Raw genomic sequence first — 11710 nt, forward strand, 5'->3', positions numbered from 1 at the left:
TTTGTATAGTTGTAAACTAGTCATTTTCATTAATGCGTGATTATAACGACTCACAACTCGTAATTAATCCAATGTCACCTGAAATTATCGAAAACGTCGTATCGAAATAATACTAACTCAGCCACATAATTTAATGTATTGGGAAAACATCGGGTTTTCCTGGTAAATTCAACGTTCTTAACTATGTGATATATACAAAGTTTAACAATTATTCACAATCACAATAATCAACAAGCATACTTACGGATCTTCACACTTTTTCTTATATACAACATTTCTTTTTAGAAAATATCGGATTTTCTGTGGTTTTCAAAATTATACAAATCATTTCTTTTCAAACCTTACTTATGAACTCACCAACATTTCATATGTTGACGTTTTTCCAAAATACTTGTATTCTCAGGTAACAGGTAAATCAAAGGAAAATGTACCCAGTGATGTCATGTTGTTTGTTTAATTAGTATCGAACAATTTACGTTTTGGAAATGTAATGTTTTGAAACAATGTACTAAATGTAAACAATACCGGTTGTAATATTTCAATGCATGGTGATGAATGATGTTATGTTTCATGTATATTCATTGTGATGGTATTCAATTGAGTCACAATAGCCCTCGGACGTTTTCGCCATCTGGTTCGGGGGTGTGACATGTAACTCTGAGTACATGCCCGGATGGCGCCAAATATTGTGATATGTTGTCCAGACTTAACTCTGTCTCTTGGTGTCTTGATGGAGCTAAGCCTGAGAATCACAGCACAGAAGGAAAGACCGTTAGACATCGTCCGGGGAAGAATCCCAAAACGAAGCTCCAACAGTGTAGTTAGTAATCAGATGAGAGAATCTGAGTTCTATTGGAAAAAGTAGAGAGAAAGGCGATCCTTTCTCTTGGATAAGAAACGTTCTACTTATACCTACTGTCGGGGGGACAGAACCCGGCAATACCTTTTTGTCTCTTCAGAGCCGACAGGACATGGGGGCATCCTATTGGTGGGTTGTGCTCCTCTAGTGGTTATCTTCTATTGATGCAAAGTCCCTAGAGGACCATGTCCTGAGCATTACATCCGTCGCTATGGGAGGCAGCTGGTACTATTTTCTCCTGGAGCTGACTTTGTTGTTGTTTCTTAAGCACCAAGGGATGGCTCTAGGGCCGCGAGGGCGAGTGCCCGCCCTCAGTGTTAAACAGGTGATGGCCCATGACCATGTCGTCTTTAATGGTTCCGTTATATTTGGCGTATTCGTAAAGGGTTACATTAACACCTTCTCTTGTGCATTTTTACAAAAACATTATGTGCATTTTCATTGAGCATAACGAAAATCCTCCCTTAGAAACAACTATAATTCAATTAAAATACACCCATTTTGAAAAAAAAATTGATATAACATAGACAATGGTAAAAAATAATATAGTATCATATACCTATTCATGATTTTGATTATGCACAATAAAATTTCCAGATCTAAAGATAAAAAGCACATACAAATCAACTAATTGAATTTGGAAACTTGGATTGCTCATAAACAAAGTTTTCGTATCCCATAGCTTTAGCAATAGTCGGTGTTAGAGGATGTAACCTTACAATGTATATTACTATGATACAATCATATACCCTATGAACACAATGTGTATGAATATATTGGAACACTCACTGCCTTCTTCCCTGATGGATTATCAACCATTTCTATGTCACCACCCTACAAAAACAAATTTGTTAGTAAGAATTTAAACTATAAATACATGAGTGCTAATAACTAATACTTCTTAATTCTTAAATTTATCTTTGTGGGTTTGGTAGGTTTTTCTTCTTCCTCCTTAAAACTATCATCAAATTCCTTTTCATAGCTACAATCCTTATTTGCAGTTTGTGCAAGTTGAAAACCAAACTGATCAACTAGTTAAACAATCTTGATTAACAAGAAGTACATAAGAAAATATCCAAATCCACCTACCTTTTGTTCAGCTTGTGGATTTGTTGGCTCTTCATCATTATATGAAATCTCTTTTACTTTTTCCTTAGGTTTTCATCAACTTTTGTCTCAAATGGCTTACTCTTTTTTTAGGCTCCTCATCATCATATGACCTCTTCTTCTGAGCTGTCATGAGAATTCCTTTAGTACACAAAAGAAATGTCAAAAAAGTTACTAGCTTTAAAAAACATACAAAAAATATTAAATATAACCATTGAACCAAGTATTGTATACACAACTTAGTTGTAGTGGTTGGTGGAAAGTTTTTAGCATTGGTAACTTTAACTTGCACAATCATAATAACAAAACAAAGACAATCATCCATTAATTTCAAAAGAATTACATGAATATGATAAAGAGATCACCAAACCTCTTCTTCAAATCACTTTCTAGTGGTTCTAAAAATTAGAAGATATATTAAATAAGATAAAACAGAAAGACATCACCAACCACCAAACCTCTTCTTCAAAAGAATTACATGAATATCGTAAAGATATCACCAACCACCAACATCAGTAACATCTTCCTATACATAAAAAATTAAACAAGATCATGATTTTGAAACAAAAATTCAAGTCAAGGAGAAAATATTACCTATTCAACTAGAAAAACTAATTGATTGAGTGAATAAACAAAGCAAATTCCATCAATAATCAACTATAATTTGGCAAAATCCATGAGGCCTTCCAAATATGTGAGAGACAGAGGAGAAACATGTTGAAACTTGAATAAAAGGAGACCTTGTGAACACTCAAAATTTATAGAATGCATCTATGGTGACCCAATTCCCCAACTTTTCGAAACTCTGCACCAAGAAAAAGCGAGGACAAAGTCTCAAGAATATTTGGATTACATGTGTGGAAATTTTGAATGTGGGAATATACACATAGAAGAAATACCCAATGCCCAATGATATTCACCTAACATATTTGAAACTTTCTAGTGTTAATAAAGCGAATTTCTTGTTTGACCATAAACTTCTTGCCTAAGACCATGTTCAAGAGCTTCATTTTCAATAAACCGTTGAAGCAAAACCTGGAACTGCTGAAATTATTGTGTGCCATGGTTATAACATTTGGAAATTTCAGATTGAATCTGGATTAGTTGAGTGTACTGGCAATAAAGTTCCTCCATGTTAAGGAAAGTTGAGATAGGTATGTCGTTTCATCTTCAGTAGGTTTGAATTTTTGTTGCAGGTGCTCTGTTTCATCTTCAGGAGGTTTGGATTTTTTCACAAATAGACATTGAAGAGGGGATGTTAGCTTCTTGGAAATAGACCTTGATGACAAAGTCGAAGGATTGTGTGAAGACGAACGATGCATAGGGCGTGTTCGGCAAAACTAGCTGGTAGCAGGGAGCTTGTAGCGGGTAGCTTGTAGCGTTTTGTTAAACACTATATGAAGTAGCATTTGGATTTGGAGTGTTTTGTTTAACCTAAACGCTAGAAGCTTGTAGTGCCAAACGAGGTTTTCTGTTCAAAACGGAGCGTTTTGTCAAACACTAGAAGCTAGAAGCTCTCAAACACTCTAAAACGCTCCGTGCCTAACACGCCCTTAGTGGTTGTCGGTAGATAGGGTTAAAGAGTTTGGAGTAAAATGAGGTAAAATGTGAGTTAATTAAGGGTTAAGATAGATAGGTTCATTATGTGTATGAAATTCAAAATATTTTAAAAAAATAATAGGGAATACCGAAATCTTATAAAAAATTATCTATCTTAAATTTAAAAAAATAAATATTTATTTTTTTAATTAATAATTTTGTTAATTATATTAGTTTATTTTACAAGACTTGTTATTATTATTATTTTCTGAAAAATAATAAATTTTTAATGTAATCATAATTTTAAAACCTATATATTTATTAATATTTAAATTCTTTTTAACGACAATATAAATATTTTTATTTAGCTACCAGTGGCTTGAGTTGTGAAAATACATCTAGTTATTGGGGGTGAGGTAGGTGTCAATGTGGGCTTATGAGAATACGCTTATAGGTATGTGTGTCTAGGGGTGGGGGGGTATTTGTATATGTATAGTGTTGTGGGTGGGGGCTGGGGTGGTGTGGGTACGGGTGTGAAGGAAGGGTTGAGGATAAGTATCAGGTATGTGTGTCTATATATATATATATATATATATATATATATATATATATATATATATATATATATATATATCAATGTTGTAGGTTATATAGGGTAAGGGTTGATAGGCATGGGAGTTTGGGTGTGGATATGGGATGATGTGCGTTTGGATGGATGGTATAGTTAGGTGGATAGGTGGGTTGGTTGGTATGGGTGTGGAGGTGTGGGAGCGGTGGAGGTAGGGTGGATGATGAGGTAGTGTAGGGGTAAGTGTATGGGATGGTCACAAAATTTTAAATATACCTTAAACAATCAACATCTTTAAAATATAACAATAATTAAATAAAATCTAAATAAATAAACTTAAAGTAGGAATAAATTGAATATATATATATATATATATATATATATATATATATATATATATATATATATATAATGCGAATGTTAAAACTATATTTACAGAATAATGCATGTATTTATGGGTGTGAGTGTAAGGGTGGGGTTAGGTAGGTGTAAGGGGTATGATGGGAATATAAGTGTGGGTATCAACATAGGTATGCAGTGGGTGGTAAGGATGGTGTACGATTGGTATGTGGTGTAGAATTATGGAAATGTGAGGTAAGTGTGACATTCCCCATTTTTCAAAACCAATTAAAACTTTTCTTTACGTTTTAAAATAATGAGTTGTCTTTGTTATGGGAATCCCAGTTTAATAAAACCTTTTGAGATAAAAAAATTGTTTCATACTATTAAAACACGAATGATGTCATAATTAATATCCAACATAGATTACATCATAAACACTTAAATATCCTAAAAACTAATGCATACTAATGAAATATCATGGTTGTTTTAGTAAGATTGTTATAGTTAAATTAGATCAACCATCAAGTAAATTTGAAAAAATGTTGTTATCGATTAAATGATAGTAATCATATAAAAACCAATGCAAGAACATGGAGATGTATGAGGAAAACTCATAATCCTTTTGGATCTATGACAGAAAACCTCGGGTGGTGATGAAATCACCTACCTTAGAACTTAATATTAATAAAATGTGTTTACAAGTGCTAGTTTATTGTGTTGTAAATGTAAAGGAGTTTAAGTGTCGAGAGAAATAGGGCGGGAATAGAAGAGAAAATGTGTCCGTTAGTGATGGACTAGCTATCATTTCAAACAAACGCATATTAACAAACATTCCTATATTCTCAGGATCTCCCTTAATCCATGTTTGACCAAACTTTTTCGAAGGATTTCAACATTCATTAGGCTTTGGCCATTTGCTTTTGACCTGGTCTATTCCTTTTAGTTAATCCTATGATGTATGGATGCTAGTATAAGTGCAAGATATTAAAAGTGGTAACATAAAAAGTCTACCCGTAACTCTCTCTCTCTCTCTCTCTCTATATATATATATATATATATATATATATATATATATATATATATATATATATATATATATATATATATATATATATATATATATATATATATATAGGGTTCGGATCCGGTAGGAACTCAAAAATTGGTAGCAACTACGAGGACTATTCTCCACCAATCATTTCGTCAATGGCACAAACGTGAAACCCGTTTACTTGGTCATGAAGCGTTCGCACGAGGCACACATGCATAGAACCTAGTACGGACTCGAGGGAATAATCATGCGCGACGAACGTCCATGGAACGTCATTTAAATAGGTTTTCCTTTTCCTTTTCATTTATTTTGTTTTTTTTTTGTTTTTTTATTATTTTTTTTTCATCTTTCATTAAAAAAATTCAATTTTTTTTCTTAAATAGATATAGGCTCGGTTTTAATGTTTTTATATCTTTCATTAAAAAAATTCAAAATTTTTTTTATCATTTCTTTAATTATTTTTTTATATCCTTACTACATACCTGAAGGTAGTAGGGTTGTTTTTTTGTTTTTTTTATCGTTTTGAATTTTTACACTAAATAACGGTTTCAGTTTTTTATGTTGAACAATTATAAAATTTAAACTAAGAAGAATATTAAGGATCACAATATTTTCCATACATACCTTTTTTAGTCATATTATTTTTGGATCAAAAAATTTTGAATCATGGTATTTTTGAATCATAACGATATTATGCATCATGTATTTTTGGATCATTTTAATTTGGATCATAATATATTAAATTAAATAAAGTTTTTGTTCAATACAACATTTGGATCATTATATGTTTTGAATCATTTAATTTTGAATCATACAAAATATAATAATTAAGAATCATTAAATATTTGAATCAAAATATTTTTAGATCATAACAAGTTAAGGATCATAAACATATTGAATCATAAATATTTTGAATAATCTTATGTTCAATTTTTTTTTTTTTAAATTTTAATCTTTTAAAATCAAGTTTATTATCTAAAACATCTTTTTTTTTAAATTCTTTTTACAAAGTCATTAGAATAATGGGTAGAAATATTCGTTAAATTTTTATAATTTTTGGAGAATTTTTTTTCTTGGTTTTCTAGTAAATATAAAAAATAAAAACAATTCATGATTGTGCTAATTTTGTAGAGAAATAAATTTTAAAAACATTGGTTTTTTCAGATTTTGTTTTCAAAGAAAATCAAATTATGGCCGAAAAACTAAGCGGGTGGAAAAAAAAACTCACCAGCCAATAAGGGCTAGACACGTGTCATACTATGGATGGGGGCACGTGTCAACTCCTGAAGAGGCCACATGGCCGAATTTTCCTTTCCTTTTTTCTTTTAATCTCTTTGTTTTTGTTACTTGTACCCTCGACACAATTACACTCCTCTGGAAATTATTAAAATCTCGCAATTAATTACGAAAATGTTATAATCTCGCGAGATTTTGACGATAAATAAAATCAAATCATTTCCATTTATTTTTTCAATCTTATGGCCAAAAATAGTCCTCGCGGTTCCTACCGCTTTTTAGTTCCTATTTGATCCTACTGTTATATATATATATATATATATATATATATATATATATATATATATATATATATATATATATATATATATATATATATATATATATATAGAGAGAGAGAGAGAGAGAGAGAGAGAGATAGAGATAGAGAGAGAGAGAGAGAGTTAGGTTCAAATGTTTTCACTATCTATTGTGTGCCCGTATGATTGATTTTGGACCAATCATTTTAGTTATTTTAAGAAAGTAATTAATACATATTACATGCTAAAGATGTAATTAATATCTATTATATCTTCAACATGTAATATGCATTAATTACTTTCTTAAAATAACTAAAATGATTGGTTCAGAATCAGTCATACATTCACACAATAGATAGTGAAAATAAAATAAGCTAACACTATATATATATATATATATATATATATATATATATATATATATATATATATATATATATATATATATATATATATATATATATATATATATATATATATATATATATATATCTGAATTTATGATCAATAAGATAATTAATCAAGTCTCTTATATTCCCAATTAAACTTCAATTTTAAGGTAATTAATGCAATTGATCACTATACTTGTATATTTGAAGGAATTGTAATTTAATTAGGAAAACTAATCAACTTAGGAAACGCTAAATGAAAATGTTTAATACATTCATTATTTGAGAAATCAATCATAGTACATAGGGTAGTTGAATCTAAACAAAAGTACCTTTAAAATTTTATTTAGAATCTTTTCTGCAAGTAACAATTGATTTTTATTAATTTAGTCATTAGTAATTGAGTTTAGAAGGTTCAGAACTTTAAAGTCAGAAAAAACCTCATTTCTATTATTTTCTTTAGTTCAATTAATATTAAAAATTTTAAACTTGAATCATACATGTTCCCCAAAAGTTTCGACACATTTATTTACAGTTATTATACTACTAATACATGACCATGTTTACCTCCTCTAAGTGTCTTGGTTATTCTGTTATAAATTATGATTTTTCAAATTTAAAACCTGAATATATATATATATATATATATATATATATATATATATATATATATATATATATATATATATATATATATATATATATATATATATATATATATATATATATATATAACACTTCAAACCTTAATCTTCTGACCATTGGACGATTAGGCTTCTCATCAACGTCGTTGTCCATGTTTACCGGTGAATTATTTCCTTCGACCATAGCGTTGGTGTTTTCAATATTCTCATCGACGTCGTCATCCATGCTTATCTGTGAGTTATTTTCGTCCACCGCCGCGTTGGTGTTTTCGATGTGAACCCCAACAGACATAAGCTCTTTTAGTTTCTCTGTGTTGCTCCATTTTCATATCCAACCGCCATCTTCCAGATTTACTCAAGATCTTGGGAATTAATACATTTGTCTTCAAGGTTTAGTGTACATTATTGCAGATGTTGAATTTTAATGCTTTTGTTGTATAGACGTATTTCAAAACTAGGTTTAATGTTTTGTATTTGGTATTTTTTTTTTTGGCTTAAATATGATTCCCGAAGACTTGGGCCCTAGACGAGGGAGTGAGAGAGAGATTAGATGGGAGTGGGTTGGCCCCATCTAATATTTTTAACTCAATTCAGGACAAAAATCAAAACAATAACATAAAATAAGGATGGTAAAAATAAAAATAAAAATAAAGGTTAAGAACCAAATGAGTCGATGACCACAAACTATAAGGACTATTTGTGTAATTTTTTTATATCAATCACAAAAAAAAAATACATATATAACCTTTGTATATTATCATGCCACTTCTTCACCTTCGAACACAACCATTCAAGTCAACCTCACTTCATACAAGTCATGTACACTCCATAGAAGGAGTAGAAAAGTACCATGGGAGAACTATAGCCACCGGATCACTGCCCCCATATAACTTGTCCTTTCAACTTCGTAAGGGTTTACTGGATTTTCCGGTGTATTATTAGCGTGATTATTCAATTACATTCAAAATCTAGCCTTGCAACTTTCCATTTTTATTGTATTTTATTAAACCATTGGAGAAAGGTGACTGATCTTTTAGAACTTGACAAAATCTATTGTGGTTTTCCTTTTTATATTTTAAATCTTTTCAAAAGTAACCACTAATCACAAACAGGCATTAATGTCAACATTGTCAACTTAAGTATTATATAATTTAATATTTCGGAGATGATCTCAAATCCAATCAATGCATATTAACAAAATACACACGGGTAAAAACACAGTTTTTTTTTTTTTTTTTTTTTTTTTTTTTTTTTTTTTTGTTTATCTATCAGGTTACTCCCGAATCAAGCTATAAATAGATATTATAATTTTTGGCGCAAGGTTTGCAAACCCAAAATCGAGAACTAAACATAAATTTAGCAAAGTAATTCCTTCAAAGAACATGATTAATGGCTGACGTTTAAGATTACAAGCAATCTACACAATAAAATAAAATCATAATGAAAAATCTTGGACTTCATGAAGAACGTGGATTTAGAACACAGATGAAAGGTTTGCCCCAATGATTAGGTCAAATCACCAATTTTCATAAGCCTTCAGCCTGAGTTTTGTATGAGAGCTACTTCTTTCTGTAGTAATGGCATTTGTATAGAGAGTTATAATCGTTTAAAGTTTAATCGTTTTGGCATATATTTCTTGCACATCAGTTCGATGTAGGAGTTGCGAATTAAGTTATTTCATTCTCACTAAATCTTCTTAGCCACAAGAACTTTCCACGTTAGAGTTATTTTCTAAAATGATCGCCCCTTAATTAATGTCTATATATATTTGTCAAATTTGTCAAAGCGATGGGTCATTGTTCTTTGCTTATTGCTTATAGAACGATTAAGAAAAATGTCTACATTTGCCAAATTAAGCGGTTGGTTAACGATTGATGCGCACAAAACTCAATTAATGTGTATTTATGAGTGTTGAAGAAACTAGCCACCTCAATGTAAAATTGTCCTTTCTATTTCGCAAAGGCTGAATGAATATTCGTAGTTGTATAATTATCAAGACTACTTGCTTGACGTACACTATGGCTTTTCTTTTGCTATTTTTGAATTAGTTTTTTCCGCCAAAAGCAAGGACTAATGGGATTTAATTAGTGTCAACACTCAACATTCCCAAAACATATAATATTTTCGAAAGGATCTTGAATCCCATGTTAATTAACTGTCCACTAAGATCCAATCCTAAACGATTTTAATGGTTAAGTCATGTTTATTGCCATGTATAATGACTTTTGAGTAGTATCCACTACTCCACATCCTTATATAAGAAACCATCTTCTTAACCACTCAAACAACATTCTTGTAAAACATAAAACGAGATACAATGGATGCAATCAAAGCTCTATCCTCTTTTCAAGTTGATGTGAAGATTATGAGTGCAAAAAACATCCAAGTTTCCAACTCCAAAGACTACTTGTTTGTTAGATGCTACCTTTCGGTTGGAAATAACAAAAGGGTGCGTTTAGAGAGTCATGCAATCTCTCCAAATGAGAAAATCAGTTGGAATGAATCATTCTCTTTGGATTGCATAGCGACACAATCCATAGACGCGATCATTCAGGGAACTGTGGTTTTTGAACTCCGTTCCAGGAGTAGTAAAACTCCTTTGTTACACAAGTTCATTGGAGGTAATGCAAACGTTCGTGGGTCACAACTCCTTGGAAGAGGTGAAGTCTCATGGAGAAGTGTTTTCGAGTCCCAAAACATGGAAGGTGAGAGGTGGCTAGTGATGAGATCAAAGAAAGCTGACATTAAAGCGCCTTCTATTTGTGTAAGTATGAAGATTCAAAACCCACAGGTGAAAAATGAAACAAAGTCGACGAAAACTTTTGGCAAGTTGAAGAATAAGCGGGATGAAAGCTGTGGTTGCTCACATGGTCACTGTTGTGAAACTTCGTGCATTGATAGTGAGCTTTTTGCCATAGGATTTGCCTTGGATGCTTTTTAGGTAAAAATAAAATTTGGAAAATACATAGATTAGAAAATAGATAGAACGAAAACACTTGCCTAATACAATGACATGTATGAAGGTTATAATTATGTAAAAGGTAAATGTTTGTTGTTTGGTTGACAAGGGACACAATCATTGTTCATATAAAAAATTTGGTGTACATGTAATGTAAAAAGACACCTATATATGGCTATATTACCCTAATTAAATAATTGATTTGTGCTAGAGTATGCATAGCTGATATTATAAAGCCTCATGATGATCACTTGAAATGGATGAGGTTTTTAACACTTGGTATGGGTAGATCATGTTGAATTCAATCCTTAGATCAACACCAATGAACACCTAGGTGTTGGATATAGTAAATTCGAGTTTTGTTGAAATCGAGTATGCTTCGAAGTTTGAATATTCACAGGAGCTGTGTGAGTTTTCGGCAGAAATGGACCTGTATGAAAAACAGCAAAATATTTCACGGGTTATGATAATACACTACTCAAAGTACAAAAAATACAAAATTTAAAAATAATAAAAAAAAAATGTGCATTATGTTAAGTAGCAATGAACGTGTTGTCAATACATGTATAATGTCAAAAATACAAAATCTTTTGTCCATTCCTGCCAAATTGATTTTTTAGGGAAAAAAAGCTAAGTAAGTTGCTAAAAATTTGAGTACTTGGTCAAAAAAGCTAAGAAAAGTTTATTGTTCAGAAAAAAAAAAAAAGATTTGGACAT

General features: G+C 31.0%; 1 protein-coding gene and 1 long non-coding RNA gene across 2 annotated transcripts; one reads left to right on the top strand and one right to left on the bottom strand.

The window, feature by feature from the left end:
• Nucleotides 1-1509: 1509 nt before the first annotated feature.
• On the bottom strand, nucleotides 1510-8690 carry LOC128126219 (uncharacterized). The gene is made up of 3 exons (XR_008223986.1): nucleotides 8136-8690; nucleotides 1949-2492; nucleotides 1510-1693 (listed from the first exon to the last, which is right to left on the bottom strand). It is a non-coding gene; the product is annotated as an uncharacterized LOC128126219 (long non-coding RNA).
• Nucleotides 8691-10322: 1632 nt separating this feature from the next.
• On the top strand, nucleotides 10323-11203 carry LOC111915158 (uncharacterized). Its single transcript, XM_023910835.2, has one exon. The coding sequence runs from the start codon at nucleotides 10352-10354 to the stop codon at nucleotides 10973-10975; it is 624 nt and encodes a 207-aa protein (XP_023766603.1). The 5' UTR covers nucleotides 10323-10351; the 3' UTR covers nucleotides 10976-11203.
• The last annotated feature ends 507 nt before the right edge of the window (nucleotides 11204-11710 follow it).

The sequence above is a fragment of the Lactuca sativa genome, chromosome 5 (assembly GCF_002870075.4).
Source record: "Lactuca sativa cultivar Salinas chromosome 5, Lsat_Salinas_v11, whole genome shotgun sequence".
Lineage (NCBI taxonomy): Eukaryota > Viridiplantae > Streptophyta > Magnoliopsida > Asterales > Asteraceae > Lactuca > Lactuca sativa.